This window comes from Schizosaccharomyces pombe (assembly GCF_000002945.2).
Source record: "Schizosaccharomyces pombe strain 972h- genome assembly, chromosome: II".
In the NCBI taxonomy this organism is placed as follows: Eukaryota; Fungi; Ascomycota; class Schizosaccharomycetes; order Schizosaccharomycetales; family Schizosaccharomycetaceae; genus Schizosaccharomyces; species Schizosaccharomyces pombe.
The window spans coordinates 3,590,832-3,612,192 of record NC_003423.3 but is presented as its reverse complement, the minus strand read 5'-3'; the positions used below and the strand labels follow the sequence as shown (position 1 = coordinate 3,612,192).

Sequence of the window (21,361 nt, the reverse complement as noted above, 5' to 3'; positions counted from 1 at the left end):
AATTTAACAAAAGCTAAGTACATCGTTTTTAGTTATTAGCAATTCAAGTATGATGAAACATTGAATCTTAAATTTATCAAATAATCCATTGTTATTTACGAAAAACCTCCATTTATTTTAGTAGGTATTAATTAATGCAGTCCATTCAAGAAAGTCGAGCTTGTAAGAAAGTGCTCGTAATTCCTTATAAAATCAAAGCAGAATTAGCTCTCATACTTTTAGTAGATTTTAAATTGAATTTACATGATTAACTTTAACATTTGGTAAATCACTATCATATCATTTCATTACTTTCTACACTTGCGCATTGCATACTAATACGCATTCCAGTTCTCATGGTTCAAAGCAACGTTTAAATTAACAAGTTGTATAGTTAAACTTATACAGTGCTTTGCTTCTAATAGCCATTATTACCAGGAAATAACGAGATCACAGTTGCCCGCATACCATTAAGCTAACGAAACTTTACTGCACTAAACAAGAGACTAGCTTTTCGTAATTGTAATAAGACTTATCGAAAAGTTGAACCAGAGATCTTCAGTTCAGTAGATCATTGCCTTTCTCAAACGAAGCTTTAATTTATACTTCCTTAAAAATAATTGATTAGTCATATTTTCATGTTATACAAACTCTGTCATGGCTTCCAATCCGCTAGATAATAATATGCCGACGACTCCCGTTGAGGAAAAAATTCCAGTCGCTAGTTATTCTCCTAGCTCTTCTGGTAGTAGTTCCGGTGCTAGTTTACTAGTAGATATTATGTGCGGCAGTAAAGAAACTGAGGATGAAGAGGTTGATTCTGATGAATGGGATAAACCAGGTATGAATATCAACTATTAACTCCAATACCTTCAAGGGTACGCGCAAGTCTATTTGAATTTACAAAATTTACAATTGATCAACGATTTTGAGTTCAGGTTAGCTATGTGCTTTTCATATACTTTAGTTTATTTTAATTATTTAAAAAGTTAACGATTCCTTAGAAACAGAAAACATAAGTGATTTGGATGAACGATCCGAAATGGTCAGATATTTAAGGGCTTCAGGTAAGGAGTTACTTAATTTACATTTTAACTAGTATTTGTAGGCTATGCGAAATTCTTGGAGAAATATTTAATAGAAGAAGAGTTGCCTGTACGATCGATTTTAAAAAAACTTGGAATCAATTTGGTATGCTTACTGATTTATAACTTGCATTACATTAAATTAGCAGATTATTTTTGTTAAATTGCAATAATAATTTGGTCTACTGCATGTTTTGTTTTCTTATGACTTTACCTAGATTTATTAACGTAAATAGCCTAGTGCACTTGAAGAGTTTGAAGACATAGAGTATGCTTTTCTTTAACTTCCTTCTTATCTTTTTATCTTTTATTTTTTAAAATATCTGCTATCGATATACTAACGTGCTAATTAGTTTACTTCCTTTGCTGAAGGAAGTTTTAAAACGTGAGGTTGCTAGGAGAATCAAACTTCCACATTTTAATACCTTTGAAGATGTTGTTAATTTATTGAAAAAAGCTAAAAATGTTGTCGTCCTTGTTGGGGCAGGCATAAGTACAAGTTTGGGAATTTTAGATTTCCGTTCAGACAATGGTTTTTATGCCCGTTTGGCACGCCATGGATTATCGGAACCTTCTGAAATGTTTGATATCCATACGTTTAGAGAAAATCCAGAAATTTTTTATACTTTTGCTAGAGATCTTTTGCCGGAGACGAATCATTATTCCCCCTCGCATGCCTTCATTAGATTGCTTGAAAAGAAGAATAAATTATCAACATTGTTTACCCAAAATATAGACAATTTGGAAAAAAAGACTGGACTCTCCGATAACAAAATTATTCAATGTCATGGTAAGTATTTATTTTCCGATTTGCATCTCGAGCACTGGTGATTTTGTCTAATTTGATTATATAGGGTCTTTTGCTACCGCAACTTGTATCAAATGCAAGCACAAGGTGGATGGATCGGAGTTATATGAAGACATAAGAAATCAAAGAGTTTCTTACTGCAATGAATGCGGAAAACCACCCTTAAAATTAAGAAGAGTCGGTCAAAATAAAAAAGAGAAACATTATTTTTCAGATGGTGATAGTGAATCTTCTGAAGATGATCTAGCTCAACCTGGGATTATGAAACCTGATATCACATTTTTTGGGGAAGCCTTACCGGATTCTTTCTTTAACAAAGTCGGGAGTGGTGAGCTTGAAGAGACTGATTTATTAATTTGTATTGGAACTTCTTTAAAAGTGGCTCCTGTTTCAGAACTCATCAGTGTTATTCCTCCTACTACTCCTCAGATTTACATTTCGAGGACTCCTGTTCGTCATACCCAATTCGATGTAAATTTTCTAAGTCCTTATTGTGATTGGGTTATTGTGGAGATTTGTAAACGTGCTGGATGGCTGAATGAATTACAAGCGCTTTGCGATTTACCTGAGTGTCATAGTGGTTCCAAAACGCGAGCTTTCGAAACGGATTTGGATATAAAATTTGAGGAGCCCAGCACCTATCATATCACGAGCACAACAAACGGTAGTTGTTAATTTTAGGACTGATCGATCTATCGAAGTTGAATGTAGAAGCAAATATATTATATACATATATCGAGTATGAGAGCCAGATTATTGGACATTAACTTATTATCCGTTTGAGACTTCTTAGTTTTGTAAGTGCCATTGTTAAAAACTGTTTTTTCTCTTCGCACCTAATGTTTAAATCTGCTAAACTGGGTGAAAACACATTAAAACAAGTTATAATACATTTTACAATACCAAGGACTGTGTAATTAGTAAATGAACATTGAAGCAAATTACATTCATAGGCTATGCAAAATTAGCTACTTTTTTAAGCATAGTAAATCAGTGAAAATGACACAATTATTATTTAAAATTGAAAGATTGATTGGTACATATCAATACAACCAATGAAGCATCTAATTGTACGATACTAAAGAGAAACAACTGAAAACGGACAATTAGAAATTGGTCAACGATATTGACACTCAAACTCAAAAGAAGAAAACAGATTTAATGAAGAATATAAAATGCACGGATCATCGAAAAAGCCACCAAATCAAGCCCATTTACCTAACAAAGCCATAACTCCAGTACCAGCCATCGAGCATGCCAAAAGGTAAATAAGCTTATACCAGTTACGTTCTCTTTCAGGACTAAATAAGAAATCGTGTGCAAGTAATTCCACTAAACCAGCATAAACCAAAATTCCAGATGAGATAGCATCCAAAACACCTTGGGCAGCATAAGACCCATGAGCAAGAGGATCCCAATGCTCACGAACACCTAAACCAGCTGCCATACCAATAGGCGTAACCAACGAATAGATAACGCCCAACACCCAAGGTACCCATGCAGTTTTTGGGCCCCAGGCCATTCCCGCCAAACGAGAACCTAAACCACAACCTTCAAAGGCCTGATGGAAAATAATGACGGGAAATAAAGTTTTAAATTCTTCACCTGAGACGGCAGTTGTAAGACCGATAATAACACTATGCAAAATGATACTAGATTCAAGAATTATAAAGGCAGTAAGTTGTTGCTTTAGTAAGAAACTACGAGCTTCTTCTTTAGTAGTCAAATCGGTACTATCAGTATTCGTATAAGGTTCTAGTTTTACTTCTTCCAAGTCATCCTTTACACATTCATGCTCAACACCATCGGCACATTCTTCAATATCATAAACTGGATGTTCATGAACACCGTGAGCACCGTCTTCGTGACTATGACTGTGTTGTTTGGCACCAAGAGTTGGACCATGATGATCGCCGATTTCCATACCGAACCGCCATTCCACATAGCGATTCAAAAGGACCTCCAACAAGAGAATAAACCAACAAGAAATAAGACAAATACCTGGAGCCCAATCGTAACCTCCGAAAAGGTCGTCAAGACAAGGATCGTAAAGCTTGTTACAAGCAGGGGCTAACAAGTGAATAAAAGCAGTAGCCAAAATAACACCAGAACCAAAATAACGAGCGAATAGATAGAGATATTCAATATAAACGTTGGGTCTGTTTTTGGTGATTTTAGAAAGGACCAAAGGTAAGTTCATGCCAATTAATGAAGTAGCCAAGATAACAAAGATGGCACCAATACGATATCCCAGATGACCATATTCGTTGAATTCATTGGCATCACCTCCACAAGTCACAGTAGCAGAGCTATCATCGTCTCTTTTTACCAATGGACTATATTGCTTATTAAGAAAAAGATGTCTCAATATTTGGTGAGATTCTTGAGCAAGATATTGATTATATGAGTTAGATAAATTGTTTAAAGACATTTTAATGTACGAGAAAGATACAAGATATAACTCAACAGGGCAAAGTTTGTTTTCAACGAAAAACGTTAAAGAGAGTGAAAATGGAATAGAAATTTTTTAACAACCTCCGAGCTGAGCAGAACGAGTTAAAGGGAGCAATAAACTGAGAGGATAATAGTTTAATTAAGCAACGAGGAAATACCAAACGAAACCTGAAATCCAAAACCAAAAAAAATTAAAAAAAAAAATAACAAATGAGAAAGCGGGGAGTTGATTGAACGAACAATAATTAAGGGAAAAGCAAAATACGCGATAGGCGCACAGGAGGAAGACAAAAAGGGAATAGGTTGAAGTTGCAAAGAAAGATCTCCAAATAATCGATATTTTCTACCACAAAACAATAGCAAAATACCTTAGGAATCCAAAGTGGTTTAAAAAAACAAAACCAATACAAAAAATGAGTGATAAGATCTACAACCAAAAAAAAAAAGCGATCGTCCTTTTGGTTTTTTGGCTGATTGTATTCACTTAGTATTAGCAACGTAAGAGTTGAAGCAGGAGTGATCAGCAATCTCACTTGATAACGAAATCAATCAAAATAATCGTAAAACTGAACTTATAAACTGCCTTATTTTCTGCCAAATCAATCGATAAAGGATTTGCAGCGTAGAATACAAGATTGATAACGTACTCTAACAAAACCTAACAGAATACAAACAAAATACTCGGATCGTGGCTGGAATGAAAGGATCTGCTTTCTTTATATAAAGCCTTGGACTGTTTTTTTGACTGTCATTCTAATGATGTGCGAATCGACGTACAAGGGATAGCAACGACAGGTAACATGGTAATTTTGCACAGGAAAATTTGTACAGATCACCACGTATATCACTTGAAAGTCGGGATAACCAAGGTTTAAGGATCGACGCTTGAAAATAGGTAAGTAAATAAGCACCTCGAACCACCACACTAGATAGCAAACTGAATAAAAAGAAAACGACCCCAAGTGAAAGAAAATTCTTACAAACATTCAAATTAAAAAGAGAAATTTGAAGGATAGAACGAAGCAATGAATTAAGATTCGTTGAAATTCTATACTCTCAACACACACAAGTCGCATGTCCTTTTTGCATGACAACACATCACTTGACTAAATTGTAGACAGCATCTACTAAAAATAGGTAAATTTTATTTGCAGATTGACGTCGATCTGTCACAACCATCTTATTATTATTTCAGAAAAAAAAAAAGGACCAGTCGATGGTAGTATCGTAACTGGTGCCAAAAGGGGATCGCCACATGGAACAATCCATGATCTTTTTTTTTTGCACTATCAGAGGACGGAGTGTTTTAATACACTGCTTGAATACAGTTTAGTGTCAACTACAGTAAGACATTCAATTTTGACGAATAATTAAAATATTTTATATTGATTTTAAAAAGTATTTGATAATGAGCCCACCACTTTGGGAACAAATATGAAAATCAACTTAGGAGATTCAAGTCTAGAGCAATAAATCACGGGGAAAGTGTCATGACGATCGAACGCTTATCAGAAAATCCGATAATCATTTCTTTTTCCAACTTGAAGCAACTTAAAAAGAACTTGAAAGAAAAGCGTTACGTTCATAATGAGCTTGCACAAAAAGATTTACACATACCACATACCTTAGAAACACTGAGAATGAGAAATTTTTAAAGAAGTTCCTCTAATGCATTTTGCGCTCGGATTCGATGGTTTTCGGAATTTTAAATTTTGCCGAGTTGCGCAAACCTGGTGTAAATTGAAAAGGTAACCCTCGTACACAGGAGCTTCGTCGCACATTACTTCAAATAGACAATTGTTAAAAAATTGAATTTTTTTTACATGTCACTCTGTTTTATTATTGGGAATAGAGTAAATCTAGAAATTGTATGTGCTGATGTCTAATCACAATCTTGTTTGAGGCGGTAACTTATATGCTTTTTGTTAAGTGCTTTAGAGAAAGGACTCCAGGGTAGGAATCTTGGAAAAGCAGAATTTTTTTCTTTTTTTGAAACAAAAGATAAAGAATTTTGAGTCGCATTGGTATGTACTGCCAGTTTTATCTCAATATTTTTTGTATAGCTTTGTATGCAAGTTTTTCGCGGTACTATATAATTGTCGCTCTATCAGATCGAAATACTAAGCTGAAATTGATTTGCAAAGCTATAATAATATGAACAAGGGAAAAAAGAAGAGAGAAGGAAGCGAAAGCAATATTGAGCTTCTCTAGTTATCATCTTCTATAAACCAAATCTGCATTGTTTGTCCTGAACCTTTCTCTCGTTGTCCGTCAGCCAACATCTCTAGATTATTTATCGTTCCATGGATCGACATGTTCTGATTTATCGATCGCTGTTTTCGACGAAGATCCTAATAAAATTTCACTGCTTCTCCAAGAATATCCATATAACAAAAAAAAAAACGTAACAATTATAATTTTTTTTATTTAAGATGCAATATTTCTTTATTAATTCATTATATTTTTTATTATTAATTATTTATTTATTTAAATATTTATTGATTTATTGACCTCCTTCTATTGTTTTAAACATTTAAAATTCGAAACTATAAACAGTGCGTCCCTACAAGATGCCATTCGAAAATTTTCTAATAGAACTTGAAATTTGCACAAGGATCTAGTTTGTATCAAAACGCCATAATCAAGTAGTTCCCTTTTTTATATTCTCCGATCAATTTGCCCAGCGCTAAGAAACTTGTATAAGACAATATAAAGCATAAAAAATTATATATGGATTATATAACGATAAAATTTATTTTATTTTATTATGAATCATTTTACTATACAGCTAGAGATATTCTCCTTACTTTGCAGCAATATCTAATTGTCTCCGTTAAAAGATTGCATCGGGAATTTCTATGGGGTTTACCGTTTTCAAATGATTAATAATTTTTTCCCACAAATAATTGTACACCCCTCTCAAAGTTTCCTATACACATACAATTAGTTAAAAGAATATAATTAAATAAAGAAATTCTATAACATTAGTATATGAAATTGAGATTTCGATTGATTTAAATTTAAAGCTTTATGTTGCTTATAACCATGCTTTTGAATTCTGCCAAAGTATTAACTTTTATATCATAATTCATTCATTAATTTTACATTTCTGTAAATGGCTAATAAATAATTAACAAACATTATTATATATCAAGAGACCCATTTAAAACTCTTCATATTTAAGGCCGACTTAAATTTTCTCGGCGAAAAAACAACAAGTAACCAGCACTAACAGCAATTTGTGAAATCAAACAAATCCAAAACGGTGCACTTCTGAATATTTTTGCACCATCTTCGAACCTCCATGATGTCAAATCTAAAAAGACGAGTCCAGGACCAAGTCGATTTGGTGCGGTTGCCCTTGCTAACATTGAAGTCAACGTTCCGATAATTTGTCCAGCAATTAGAGTTGTAGCAATGTGCCTTCTAGTAAGTGTCTGCAATAAAATCATTCCAACCCCAACACCTTGTACCGAATCTAAGACACCCAGCCAAATCCATAAGATTCGACCAACAATTGGACCAGCTACTCCAGCCCATGGAAGATAAACCCCTATATTGCTAGTGCCCCACATCATTTGCAACCATCGGGGAGATCCCAGTCCTACCCCAAAAACCGGCAGAAGCCAAGAATGGGTAAGCGACTTTCGTCCGAGAAACATCAACATAATGATCCACATGCTCAAGAACAAAAAAAATGCTATAGTCAGCATTTTCCATGGAGCTAACAATGAACCACCCCAGAGATATTTCCACGATCTACCATATAAGGTAGATAGCCAGTAATTTTGAAGTATTGTTGCAACGAAGAACCAGAGAACAAGTTTTCTCCTTAATAGGGCAGTATAAAATGCAGGAATATTTCCAGGACTTTCCCAATAATAATCTGGCAGACCGAAAATCAACAAAATGGCGAATAGTAACATCACTAAAGCGAGTGGCCAAGAAAAAACAGCTATTAAACCCAAGGGATATACTTCATGTGGAAACGAATGACATTCTTGCATCGACCGATCAATATAGGATCCCCAGTACCAAAGACAACAAGCCCAAATTTGTTGAAAGCCTTGAACAATGCATGCTCTTACGATCCAAGATACGACACCGGCACCAGCCTCATCACCAAAATTTAACGAAAAATAAAGTGATCCACTGGCTGAAGCAACAGCATATATCCAACTGGCAATGTGACTAATCCATAAACGCAAGTACATATTTTCATTGATAAACGACGAAATACCGATTAACAGAAATGAGGCACAGTAAAGAAGAAAGGGAAGACTAAGGGATGCTACACTAGGTAGCATGCGGTATAAATACCACCAAAACACAGATGAAACAGTATAAATACTACCTACAATATAAAGCTGTGTAGAAAACTGAGCAGAGGATCCTGAGAGTAAAACAAGTTGATAAGATGTTGCAGCCAAAATTTGGCCAACTGAAAGAAAAATAGAGTAAACAGGCCAATCACCAATTCGCATTTGCATAAAACATTTAATCCGCATCGTTCTATTTTTTAATAAAAACAAAAAAGAATTAGGACTTGAACCATTAAAATTTCCAAGAGACGTCACAGAGTTAAGGTTCACCTTGGATCCTAGAAAATGCTCTGTATTTATGAATTTTTTGTCCTCGTCGTAAATCAAAAGGTTAGGACGTTGAATTCCGAAACGAATATTTCGAAGTCCATCATACCACTCTTTCTTCATTTTCAATATAAAGGTTTCAATACACAGTTCATTGACAGAATTTTTTGGATCTAGTTCTTCTAACTTTTGGGAAAAATAATTAAGAGCTCGACCATTATCGTCCGTAAAATCGTTTTCAGTTTTTGTCAGCGCAAACTCCTTATTCAAATTCATACTTATAACAGAGTCTAAACTTAATTGGGACTCATTTAGGTTCCTTACAACCTGGTTGATCGGGCTTCTATGGTGAACAGAGCTGATTGTTTCTAAAACAGAATCACTGTTTTCCGGATGGCCATCGCTAGACCGCAGGTCCTCACTTGACATGACAAAAGAACTTAAACGATCGTTGCGCACGTTTATATCGGATGACACTTGAAGATCTGGGAACCCATCAACGGAGGTATCTTGAAATATGTCAGAAGTGCTAGTATCTAATTGAGAATAAAACTCGTTATATTCTATATCTTGATCATTTGTTTCCAATTCTTGAGACAAATCAGTTGCTTTGTAATGACCAGGTCCTCCAACAGAACCCATAGAAGATTTGTTAAACAAAAAGAGGCTTCCAACATTCGGTTCATTTGGAGGTGCTTTATCTTTCAATTCGTTTTCTTCGTTTTCCAAACCTTCCTTCGTAGATAGTTTAATACTGGAAAGGTCATTTTTACTTCTAAACTTCATAGAATGTGAAGAGGAACCTTGTTGTCTTTGACCGACATTTAGACGTATACAATTGTCCATAAGGTGATCTAGTTTAGAAATCCATTCTAAAACAGGAAACCGTTGCTTGGCTGACTTCGCACGAAGCAATGCCCGTTTTTCAGCAGAAGAACTAAGGGCCTTCCTACAAGCTTCTTCAAACTGTTGCAAAACATGAGACGTCGCATTCGATTCAACTGAATACCACCATCCAGGCATTTGACCCAAACCACCAACACGAGCTCCTATTCCTAGTGCGCCTTTTCTACCAAACTCAACAGCAACTAACCCAAAGGGTTCATCTCGAGAAGGGATCAAGACAAAGTCAGCTCCACTAAATATGCAAGGTGGTAAATGCGTAAATTCTGGTCTACAATAAACCCGCTTCGGATACTTTTTCATAAGAGCATTCAATTTCTCAGCAGCAAATTTGCCATACAGGTCAATTATTGGACCTATTGTAATGAGTTGAGCATTAAAATCTTGCAACAGAGTAGGTGCAATGTCAGCAATTAAGTCTATACCCTTCTGCATGGACCACCTACCTACAAATACCAGCAGATCAGCGGAGTCATCAAGTTCCAAATTCGTCCATTTTTGTGCGTCTCTTTTAAACGCTCTTTTCTCTGCTTCGGCCGTTAAATCAATAGTGATTTCTTCAGTAATATTCGTGGGATCATCCAACTGAGCAGTATCTAGTGGATCTGGATTAGGGAGTTTTCCTACCTTTTTTAATCCCCAGAATATGGGATACCGAGCTTTTGAGCGTTTCCCGTACTTATTAGAAACCCCAACTACTCCATATCCTTTTTGATGAATACGAATATATGAAACTCCTGCATGAAGTAAATTGAAAACATTTCCGAATTGAATGTATTTAGTACATATTTTCGTGGAAATGTTGTATACCGCACAAACTTCGTTTTTCTCGGCTTGAGTGCGAAGCGGCCATAAACCTTGGAATTCAGCATTATGAAGCGACAACACGCATGGAATGACATTTGGAAGAAGATAACATGGAGCTAACGCACCATGATAATCGTTTATATGGTAAACGTCTATCGGATATCGTCTAATTATTCCGGCTATACACTGATTCCAAGCTGAATAGAAAATGGCAGAACTCAAATCGTCCATTCTAGCAGGGTACGGTTCAGCAGACGTTTGCTTTCTAAAGACTGGAGCCTCTAACAGAATATAGGTAATGTTGCGTAAGTTATGAGAATAAACTCTCACTTCATAAACCTGATCAAGGACTACAACCTCCAAAGGTGCTAATTCTTGTCCGTCAGGATAGTTTACATCTCCAACACGTGGAACCACCCAAATAAGATCATGGTGTGTTAAGTGTTTACCCATGAGTTCTGCCATTACTCCCAGGCCCCCAATTTTTATTTTTATATCCCAGTCAGGTATATCATACTCTAAAGTAGCAACTAGAATTAATTTGCGGGAGATTTTTGGGTGAACACTTTTGACAGAATTATTTAAAGCGACTTGATGAGAAAATCCTTGATTGATATTTGATTGACTTATTCTGCTGAATGGGCCCAATAATTTTTCTTTCCATTCTTGCTTTTTTTCTATCCCTTTATTAAGTCTTACTTGATAAAAAAATTTTTGAAAAGCGAGCATAGTTGCTAAAGCACATATCAAAGGTGATACTAAAAAAAGAGAAAACAAAATAATGGATACAGTTGATGAGCCTCTAGGTATAAGGTGATAAGTTCTTGTCAAGTCGCTTATGATAATTTCCCAAGTTAAAAAGTTAGATGGTGGTGCTTCTTTTATCCATGTCACACTTTCTTTTAATTCTGACGGAGGTAGACGTACAAGTACAGTACTGTTGCCAATAGTACCATAAACTTTCTTTTGGTCAGGCATCCCAGATTCATCAAAGTTGTACACATTAAACTGAAACTTCGTAGGAAAAACATCACTTATAAAGGTCTTGTGCCATGAGCAATTTTTGTATATTAAGCGATTGGGTATACCAGAATCAAATCCCCATTGATTATAAGGTCCATTCATATATAAATGAGGAAATGAACTCAAGCTACCTAGCCCACCTTCTTGAATGTAATTCGCAGATGCCGTCAAACGACTCCAGTATTGAACAATAACATGATGACCTTTCCAGGTTTTCAGGCTAATGTTATTAGCAAACTCAGTACACTCAGTTTTATTTGACAAGTAATCGATCCATTCACTCCAATGAAGTCCATAATCGAACGAAAATCGGAATAGATCAGCACCTGGGGCTTTGTGGTTTATATATAACTTCTCATTTTCTTGTGATAATATACTAGAAGATCGATTGGCAGTTGAGAATACCATTGGATTATCCAATTTACCAAATCTTAATAAGAGTTTATACATGGAATCACTCATACTTTGATGATCTTGTGAATGAACCCGTTGGAGCTTTATTTCATGAATCCCATCAGCAATGTTAATTAAGTCGCCTGACCAGTGAAATCGAGCTGGCGCAAGTCCAAAATAGTAACTATCTGCAGAATTATTTGAAACTGAGCATTTCACAGTTTCTTTATCAACTTTCATGACTTTACCACTTTCTGTTTTCGAACTGAATTGCAATTTGGATGTTATTTCATTACAATCCATCGTTTCAGTAAATGATATAACAAGCTTTTGTTTTCCATTATGATTGTATATTCTCGAGTCATGTTGGGGATTAAAAGAAGTAATTTGTGGTGGGTATCGGACGTAATATTTTTTAGGAATAAGTATTTTAAATCCCCAGGGTGGGAATTCTATATTAGGAATACACCCATAGTAGGACTTTAGATTAGAAGAATATTTGTTTGATTCCTGAAGTATATATTCTTCGAAAGGATAGATTAAATTTTTGAGAGTCAAACCTGAAGCATATGGAGACACAACGGAATTAGAGGAAGAGCATTGATAATCGAGTGTAGTCGTTCTATTTTGATTAGTATAAAGTATCCAAATGTCTCCATTCCAAGCAGTATTATTACGGGCATCAAAATTCTGCAACGTCTCTAAAGCACCGCGGACTATACTCCAAACCCCAACTTCCGTAGGCGTCTTTCCGCTATTAGGAAAATGTACATATTCAGTCCAATTTCTTAGTTTAACTGATTTCCATCCAGATTTTAAGGCCGGGTATTGTTCCCTAATAAAGTTGAATATCTTGAACATTTTTAATTCGGGTTTAGCAAAATCAAAGTGGTCCATTATATTCCAATCATCATTACACCCTTGATATGCCTTTATGACAGGAAGTTCTGGATACTGATCAGATGCCAGTGCATAACAACCATGAACTTTCCATGCTATAGATGAAGGCATCGCTTGGCGACCGTAAAGATAATTGTTTGCTGTATTATCCAGTACATAGAATCCTTGTTCATCACCATAATAAATGGAGGGTGCTCCTGGAAAAAGAAAGTACGTTATCATGGTTCCTAATAGCAAACGTTCTAATCCAAATTCAATTGCTGACCATCTAAAAACATCATGGTTAGTAATCCCTAGCATGTGACGCGGGTCAACTTTATGAGTGTTAGGATTATAAAAGTCTTCATTAACTGCCATAGCATTCCACAAATCTGTAAAATCTACGGGAAGATCATGACCAACTTGCAGATCTCCGTCCATTTGCAGAAATCTGGTCATGGCACGGTAGAGTGAATAGTGAAAAGCAGAAGCATCTAGGGCATTCGCTTTAGGTTCCCTCAGAAAGTAGTTTTCTTTAAGGGATGATGAATTAAGTGAAGTAAGTATCGACGGAGGACGTTGATCTGGTTGACGACCACGACCGTAATAAATTGAGCCATAACTTGAAGAACCAGTTACTTCACCAGGTATAAAAAAATTCTTTTTATTAAACGTTGCTGCACACCCCCTCACAGAATGAGCCCATGAAGCAAGAAAATCAACTGTAATTTGAGTAGCTTTATCAATACGAAAACCATCCACATCTAACATGGCAATGATCATACATGCGAAGTGTTTTAACTTTTCTGAAACCGATGGCCTCCATTCTCTAAGTCTATCTTGGACAGAAGCAAACTTTGAAAGCTGACGTTCCCAATCAGGATGAGTACCAAAGGCTTCTGTATCGCCATACTGATCGAAATCTGAATCATAACAACCAACATAATCAATCACAACAGGCGCGCCATCTTCACCCCAAAATCTGGGAAGCTCACACTTTGGGTCATATTTATTTGTGAAATTCCAGTCTGGATAAATGACGTTGCTTTTCCACACCGCCTCATGTTCAAATAAAGAAAATGGAGTAGTACTGTTCAGATACTTCCGAAACCCTATAAGATCTCCCAACGTAGAAATTGTAAGGTCCAGAACTAAATAAAACCCTCTACGATGGATTTCTTCTATCGTGTCACGCCATTGTGCAATTGTTCCAGAATGGTGATCGAGGATGGTGTAGTCCAGTGGTGAGTACTGATCAGCACCCCATGGCTGATTTAAAAATGGTGTACCGGCGATGTAGATAACCTTATTCGTTAACGAGCATAAAAGCATAACTCTATCTTACCTTTATTCCCATAATCTCCAAATAATCTAGTGAGTCTTTCAGGCCTATTATATCCCCTCCGTTTCGAAAACCAGTTTCATAAATATCATACTCATAAATAGTATTGTTAGCTTCATTATTTCTAGGATCACCATCTTTCCATTTATCCAAAATAACTGTGTAAAATGGCACTTGCCAATCATCTGGACTGGGATGGTATTGATGGTTTTCCCATTTTCCCCAATAATCTAGAGGATCGGTAGCTGATTGATTTTGGTTTAAATTCCATAAAGATTCTCTTTCATCATATTTAGCAGTAAAGACCAACCTTGGTATACTTAATATCAAATTCAAGACGAGAATATTCTTATTTCGCATCGTTTATGGTATTTCCTCAATTGACGTGAAGAAGCTGCCCTGTTCAAAATAGTTTTATTAAAATTAATGCGATCGTTAATGCTATTATATATGAATTTATCAAGATTTTTCCCGATTCAAATGATGGTTGCTTCTAAATACGAGAAGAGTACAATAACCAATAAGTCAACTTTTTGGAATGTAAACAAACAAACGAACCTAAAAAATTTATATTAATTTTTGCTTACACATGCATTTCTATTTTAAAAATAAATTTTAAAAAAATTAAGAAGGAATTTTATTTTATAATTAAATCGCAGTTTGCGCTTTTGTATGCAAACGGTCATTCAGTTAATAAGCTTATACTTAAGAAGAGTTGAAGCGAATTTCGATACAGATAATATTTATTAATTATGTATTAAGGAAAATCAATAATTTTGCTTTCATCGGACTTGGTTTTAGTTCAATTTACCTGTGAACGACTTCACAAGGTTCATTGTAAAGATTACTGGCACATATTCATGTGTAATTTTATTTAAAATCAATCGAGAACATGACTGCGGAAAACCTAAGGAAATAAATTAACTAGCATTGTTGGCGTTAGGGAACCGAGTATCTATAAAACTGAAACCTCCGACAACCATACTCCAAATATCTATTTTACGAGCATTGCCTATTATTTTGAGAATAAGCGCAGTCGTTAAGGCTTTATTTTAATTTATTTCTATTTATTTTTTCTTTGCATTTACATCGTTGATCATCATTCTTTTTCACGTGTTTTAGTCGTTCTTTTCAAAGCTCATTACCTGGTTGAATTTTAGCCTGGTTATTTGAGTATAATTATAACAAACTTTTTTATTTTTTAATGTTTATTGCCTTCCTTTTTTTGTAAATTAATAATGTTCAACGACCAGTCGAAAACAACTTCATCTGTGAAAGGTATATGTGCCACTACTGACAACAATCATGGTAATTTAAAAAAAACTAATTCAACTCCTTTCAGGAAAAACTATTTGCTAAATGGGAGAACTAAATTGAAGCTGGAAAATTTTGCGTACAATGCATCTACAGAAATTAGTTCACCTAAAATCTCTGAAAAAAAGCATTCTTCATTACCAATTAAACGAAAGAATACTTTTAATGAATCCTCAACATCTTTTTCCCCATTTACTAAAGCTCATAAAGAAATTACTGACGATTTAAAGCCTGACAAATCTTTCACGCGGAAATCTGACTTGAATAGCCAAGACATGCCAGGTATGATTTTTCTTGTATTCAGACGTGTATTTTAACTTTTAGAAGTATGTTTTCAAGAAACTTCGAAGGATTTGTGTCGTAGCTCTTCTACTCAACATTTGCTGGATCATCAAACGACGGACTCAACGATTATAGATATGAAACCAGTGTCAACGAACTCAAAATCTGATGTGTTTACATTATATACGGATGAAACTGTCCTATTACGACGATGTGCTTCAGATAATAAGCCACTGATAAACAATAATTTGTCGAGTTCAAATGTTTCGGAAAACCAGAGTAGAAGCTTCGGATCGTATGATGAAGTAAAAAACCAAGGAAATAACCTGCATAAAGTCCCTAGCTTGGTGTCTATAATTCGTAATGCAAGATCATCTGAGCAATCAAGAATTGCTGCAAATTCCAGTTGTCTTCTCAAAGGATCAGATACCGAAATTGACGAGGATGATTTTGCCTTAGAAGCTGAAGATCTGGCAGCATTAGATTCCCTTGAACGCCAATACTCACAATTACCTAATTCTACAGTAACTGCTTCTGCAAAGGACATAGAAAAGACAGCTAAGGTCAACCATGTGGGAGGTGATTTGCAATCTTATTGTTCAGCAACAAAAGCATCTGATGCTACAATAAATGAAGAACCTGTGAACCTTGCTCTTGATAAAGCTTGTAATTCATTGCCGGATATCAATAGCGACTTTATCGATGATTGGGATGATTCGTGTGATGGATGCACTCCTGGTGAATTGTGCGAGTTTTCCTCCGAATACACAGTATTAGAAGTTCACGAAGACTTCATTTTTCATGAAGGGAATCACTTTCGACAATTAAAGTTGATTTTGGAAGCAAATGATATACTGCATCAGTTATTTTTACGCGGTGATTGGACTGAGACTAGTATTTTTGTAGGGGATTCTATCCGTGTTGAAGCTACATTTGACAAAGATAATACCGCTATCGTTGACAACGATAAAGGACTTATTATCATACATCCGAAAATTTTAATGTCTGCTACGGCAGTGGCCAGCTCTTTTCCTTGTTTGAGGAAAGCCGTAATATCTGACAGGGTTGGCATTTATGGACCTCCTACAAAAGCTATGGTAACTGGAAACATTTTACATGATTTTTTTCAACACGCATTATACAGAGGTATTGATGCCCTTGAAAATGTTGATATCAACCTTGAAACATCAATAAAAACATACATCTCTGATATCTATTTTGCTGATTTGTCGCTCGATGAAATTCGAGAGGAACTTGATGCGAGGCTTCCCCTTCTTAAATCTATTGTTGAAAGATATTTAATAAGTAAAAAAAATGACAACAACAATGAAAGTATTCACATTTCAAGGCTTCTCGATATTGAGGAATCCATATGGTCACCCAGATTTGGATTAAAAGGTAATATCGATGCTACAGTTGAGGTGGTTTTAACTGAAAAACCTGAGTCTTCGTCAACCCTCACACTTCCGTTAGAGCTTAAAACTGGCCGATATGTCGACAATATTAGCCATTTTGCTCAAAGTTTGCTTTATACATTACTCATTTCAGATCGTTATGGTATCAATACTAATCAGGCATTATTATGCTATTTGGAAAATAGTACTATCAAGAATTTGGTTGCAAGTAACTCCCAACTTCGAGGGTTGATCATGACAAGAAATTCTCTTGCACAGCATAACTTTAGGCGCAGCCTTCCTGAAATGATTTCGAACCGAAAAATTTGCGATCACTGCAGTTTAGTTTCTGAATGTTTGTTCTTTCAAAAGATGAGTGATAAAGGAGTAGCTAATAGTAACGGCTTGACTGAGTCATGGAATGAATGGATGCGCGAAGTAAAAGATGAGGATCTTGAATTTTATAAGAAGTGGGAGAAGTTATTAAATCAAGAGGAACGACTCTTACTACTAAAAAGAGGCGATGTGTTGACTTTTGATACAGAAGAGCTAGAAGCTTATGGAAAAACTCTGTATCCTTTATACATTACTAAAGAGGATATCGTTTGTTTAGAAATTGATGACAGGGTTTTTCATTACAAATTCGCTTTTTTAAATGACAATGGTTATCCTCGAAATTTCTTGCACTCAGGCTTCAGCGTTGGTGAACGAGTATTTATTTCTGATGAACATGGACACTGGTCACTAGCTAAAGGACACATAGTCCATATTCAAGATTCATGTATTGAAGTACGAACTCGTCATCGACTTCATATTCCATGGCTAAAGATGCCTAACTTTGATTTCAAAAAAAACCAGGTATTTTTTGGTAACTATGAAGATTCCAAATTGTCATTTATCGGAAGTAACCATACGAGGTACAGAATTGATAAGGACGAATTTTCGAGCGGAATTGCATCAATAAGAGGTACCTTGATGTCTTCTGTATTACCAGATGCTCCCTTAATTATAAGGGACATGATTATCCGTTTGAAGCCTCCAAAATTTTGTAATAGTGCATTAATCGATCCTGAATTTTTGAAATGTTTAAACGAAGATCAAATTACAGCTTTAAAGAAATGCCACGCTGCAGAACATTATAGTTTGATACTCGGAATGCCTGGAACGGGGAAAACCACTACAATTTCTAGCTTAATCAGATCATTGCTTGCCAAAAAGAAGAAAATACTTCTTACTTCTTTTACGCATTTAGCAGTTGATAACATTTTAATTAAACTGAAGGGTTGTGATAGCACAATCGTCCGCTTAGGATCTCCTCATAAAATCCATCCCCTAGTAAAAGAATTTTGTTTGACTGAAGGAACGACGTTTGACGACTTAGCGTCATTAAAACATTTTTACGAAGACCCCCAAATAGTTGCATGCTCTTCTCTAGGGGTATATCAGTAAGTAATTGAAAGCGACGGCAATGAACAAACTACTAACAACATTAGTTCCATTTTCAATAAAAGAAAATTCGATTATTGTATAATTGATGAGGCATCCCAAATACCTCTACCAATTTGCTTAGGCCCTTTGCAGCTTGCTGAAAAATTTGTTTTAGTTGGTGATCATTATCAACTTCCTCCTTTAGTAAAAAATTCAAGAACATCTAAGGATGGTTTGTCGCTCAGTCTATTTAAATTACTATCAGAAAAGCATCCTGAAGCCGTTACCACTTTAAGACTACAATATCGTATGAATGAAGACATTAATTCATTATCTAGTGAACTTATTTATGGCGGCAATTTGGTGTGTGGGTCCAAGACGATATCCCAAAAAAAATTAATTTTGCCAAAAGCTCATCTAAGTGATGGTTTACCCGATTCGTCGTCTAGCCTACATTGGGTCAACAAGTTAATCAATCCTAGTCATTCAGTCATATTTTTTAATACCGATGATATTCTGGGAGTTGAATCAAAAACTAATAATATTCTAGAAAATCATACTGAAGCTTTTTTGATAGAACAAGCAGTTTCCTCCTTCTTGGAACGAGGCGTTAAGCAAAGTTCTATCGGGATAATTTCAATTTACAAAAGTCAGGTGGAGTTGCTTTCTAAGAATCTTAAATCATTCACTGAAATAGAAATTAACACTGTCGATCGTTATCAAGGAAGAGACAAGGACATCATTTTAATATCTTTTGTGAGATCCAACAGTAAAAACTTAGTGAGTATTGAACCAATTATTTACACAACTGCTAACCATTTATTTAGGTTGGAGAATTGCTACGCGATTGGCATCGTTTGAACGTTGCTTTAAGCAGGGCGAAAGTGAAATGTATTATGTTTGGCTCGTTATCTACTCTTTCGTCTTCAAATATAGTTTCTCATTTATTGAAATTATTAGAAAAAAACAAATGGATTTTCACGTTAAATGAGAATGATATAGCAACGAAATTTGACGAGAATAGCTCTCCAATTAAGGATTGTTCTCAGGTTGCAACGACAAATAATGCTAAAGTTATTATTAGAAAGAACCAAAGGTTTTTTAATAGTGACAATTTATGTGAAAAAGCTATTTTACCTCAACTGGAATTTTGATAATCTACTTCAAAAAACTCAATATTTTACTGGATACGATCTTCATAATGAAGAATGTATATATAAATGCCTAAAATAAAATTCATCTGATCCTTGTTCATGAATATAAGTATTAATCCCTCCATGATATATAAACATCGTCAGTACGATATCTTTGAGTAATCGTCGATTCTGCGACGGCACATCGGTCCCCGGTTTTATAAGCCAACAACCCTGCTTGGGCTATCATTATACCATTATCAATACAGAAACGTTCATCTGTAGAAAAAACATCAGCGCCTCTATCCGAACTCATTTCAGCCATCATTTGTTGGAGACGTTCATTGCATCCAACACCTCCAACAATTAAAACAGAATCAGCTCTGATATGTGCCATCGCGCGTTCTGTAATTTCAACTAGCATTGCAAAGCCAGTTTCCTGTAAAGAGTAACAAAGATCTTGCTTTGTAACAGAACTCGGATTTTTTGGGTCTAATAGCTCTGTAGCTGCCGCTTCAACCCCTGACAACAATCCGGAAAATGAACAATCCATACCTTTAACAGTATAGGGTAACTCTATAAATCTTTTGCCTCTAGGAAAAAATTAGTATAAAACATCAAAGTGAGTCTTACTTTTTTGCTTCTTGCATAATATTGTAACCAGGTGAAGGTGCATTGGACAAACCAATGATTCTGGCAAATCGATCCAAACAATTGCCTATAGCAATATCAAGCGTTTCACCAAAAATCCTATACTTCTTCTCTGAGTATGCAATTACTTGAGTGTTTCCCCCAGAAACATAAAGCACGACAGGATTTTGTGCACCCGTAATTTCACGACCCATTTCAATGTGACCAATACAATGATTAACTGCTACTAAAGGTTTCTTGTGAATTAGTGATAACATCCTAGCACAAAGAGCTACACTATTCAGAGGAGCACCGATTCCTGGCCCCTTTGTGAAACAAATGCAATCAATATCTTTAAAAGAAATTTTTGCCTCAGCAAACGCTTGCTTAATTAAAGGGATTATCCACGCACGATGATGCTTAGCAGTATCGCTGGGCAAGAATCCCTGTCCGGGAGGAGTGATATAAGTGTGTCTGACATTTGCTAATATTTTAGCCGATCCATTGGTATCATGCAAAATAATACCAACGCCTAATTTGTTTGCTGAACCCTCTAATCCAAGTGCAATTAAAGGTTTTCCCATAATTATTAACGTGAATAAATATACGGTTCCTCACTGGTCAACATATGCCGTTCTTTTATGTATCAGTAAGTTAAAAAGTTGCGAGCAAGCTCAAACAAACCAACTAAAGTTATTTCTGATAGAAAATACCCAAAAATAAGAAACTGAATATTTTTCGATATATTATAATCTATATATTGTAGTCCAAGAAAAGTGTGTGTACTAGATAAATTCGCTTACACCATTTATTAATCCATTTGCTTACACCTTAGAAAAATCGGATATTTTTACCTCTTAGTTTTGATCTACAAATATTTATAAACTCTACGTAAGCATGAAAATATAAATTGTGTAC

General features: G+C 35.4%; 5 protein-coding genes and 10 long non-coding RNA genes across 15 annotated transcripts; 6 read left to right on the top strand and 9 right to left on the bottom strand.

Moving 5' to 3' along the window:
- Positions 1–97: 97 nt before the first annotated feature.
- Positions 98–1,083, bottom strand: SPOM_SPNCRNA.6200. Its single transcript, NR_195550.1, has one exon. It is a non-coding gene; the product is annotated as a non-coding RNA (long non-coding RNA).
- Positions 507–2,976, top strand: sir2 (histone deacetylase, Sirtuin family, NAD-dependent Sir2). The gene is made up of 6 exons (NM_001022423.3): positions 507–820; positions 984–1,046; positions 1,088–1,170; positions 1,301–1,332; positions 1,418–1,854; positions 1,919–2,976. The coding sequence occupies exons 1-6, from the start codon at positions 637–639 to the stop codon at positions 2,545–2,547; spliced, it is 1,428 nt and encodes a 475-aa protein (NP_001018840.1). The 5' UTR covers positions 507–636; the 3' UTR covers positions 2,548–2,976.
- Positions 1,322–2,712, bottom strand: SPOM_SPNCRNA.6199. Its single transcript, NR_195549.1, has one exon. It is a non-coding gene; the product is annotated as a non-coding RNA (long non-coding RNA).
- Positions 2,863–5,016, bottom strand: zrt1 (plasma membrane ZIP zinc transmembrane transporter Zrt1). Its single transcript, NM_001022422.3, has one exon. It carries the CDS (start codon positions 4,301–4,303, stop codon positions 3,077–3,079), a length of 1,227 nt encoding a protein of 408 aa, NP_596501.1. The 5' UTR covers positions 4,304–5,016; the 3' UTR covers positions 2,863–3,076.
- SPOM_SPNCRNA.1622 lies at positions 4,922–6,841 on the top strand. Its single transcript, NR_150516.1, has one exon. It is a non-coding gene; the product is annotated as a non-coding RNA (long non-coding RNA).
- Positions 5,164–5,400, bottom strand: SPOM_SPNCRNA.6198. The gene has a single exon (NR_195548.1). It is a non-coding gene; the product is annotated as a non-coding RNA (long non-coding RNA).
- On the bottom strand, positions 5,676–7,051 carry SPOM_SPNCRNA.425. Its single transcript, NR_150816.1, has one exon. It is a non-coding gene; the product is annotated as a non-coding RNA (long non-coding RNA).
- Positions 7,052–7,293: 242 nt separating this feature from the next.
- mok13 (cell wall alpha-1,3-glucan synthase Mok13) lies at positions 7,294–14,757 on the bottom strand. The gene is made up of 2 exons (NM_001022421.3): positions 14,266–14,757; positions 7,294–14,225 (listed from the first exon to the last, which is right to left on the bottom strand). The coding sequence occupies exons 1-2, from the start codon at positions 14,620–14,622 to the stop codon at positions 7,506–7,508; spliced, it is 7,077 nt and encodes a 2,358-aa protein (NP_596500.1). The 5' UTR covers positions 14,623–14,757; the 3' UTR covers positions 7,294–7,505.
- Positions 7,474–12,332, top strand: SPOM_SPNCRNA.6197. The gene has a single exon (NR_195547.1). It is a non-coding gene; the product is annotated as a non-coding RNA (long non-coding RNA).
- On the top strand, positions 14,226–14,885 carry SPOM_SPNCRNA.1621. Its single transcript, NR_150515.1, has one exon. It is a non-coding gene; the product is annotated as a non-coding RNA (long non-coding RNA).
- Positions 14,886–14,958: 73 nt separating this feature from the next.
- SPOM_SPNCRNA.6196 lies at positions 14,959–17,730 on the bottom strand. Its single transcript, NR_195546.1, has one exon. It is a non-coding gene; the product is annotated as a non-coding RNA (long non-coding RNA).
- dna2 (DNA replication endonuclease-helicase Dna2) lies at positions 15,237–19,902 on the top strand. The gene is made up of 4 exons (NM_001022420.3): positions 15,237–15,858; positions 15,904–18,697; positions 18,746–19,460; positions 19,508–19,902. The coding sequence occupies exons 1-4, from the start codon at positions 15,501–15,503 to the stop codon at positions 19,832–19,834; spliced, it is 4,194 nt and encodes a 1,397-aa protein (NP_596499.2). The 5' UTR covers positions 15,237–15,500; the 3' UTR covers positions 19,835–19,902.
- SPOM_SPNCRNA.6195 lies at positions 19,021–19,482 on the bottom strand. The gene has a single exon (NR_195545.1). It is a non-coding gene; the product is annotated as a non-coding RNA (long non-coding RNA).
- kae1 (EKC/KEOPS complex N(6)-L-threonylcarbamoyladenine synthase subunit) lies at positions 19,509–21,230 on the bottom strand. Its single transcript, NM_001022419.3, has 2 exons — positions 20,447–21,230; positions 19,509–20,406 (listed from the first exon to the last, which is right to left on the bottom strand). Exons 1-2 carry the CDS (start codon positions 21,025–21,027, stop codon positions 19,947–19,949), a joined length of 1,041 nt encoding a protein of 346 aa, NP_596498.1. The 5' UTR covers positions 21,028–21,230; the 3' UTR covers positions 19,509–19,946.
- Positions 19,836–21,182, top strand: SPOM_SPNCRNA.1620. Its single transcript, NR_150514.1, has one exon. It is a non-coding gene; the product is annotated as a non-coding RNA, possible alternative UTR (long non-coding RNA).
- Positions 21,231–21,361: the final 131 nt, after the last annotated feature.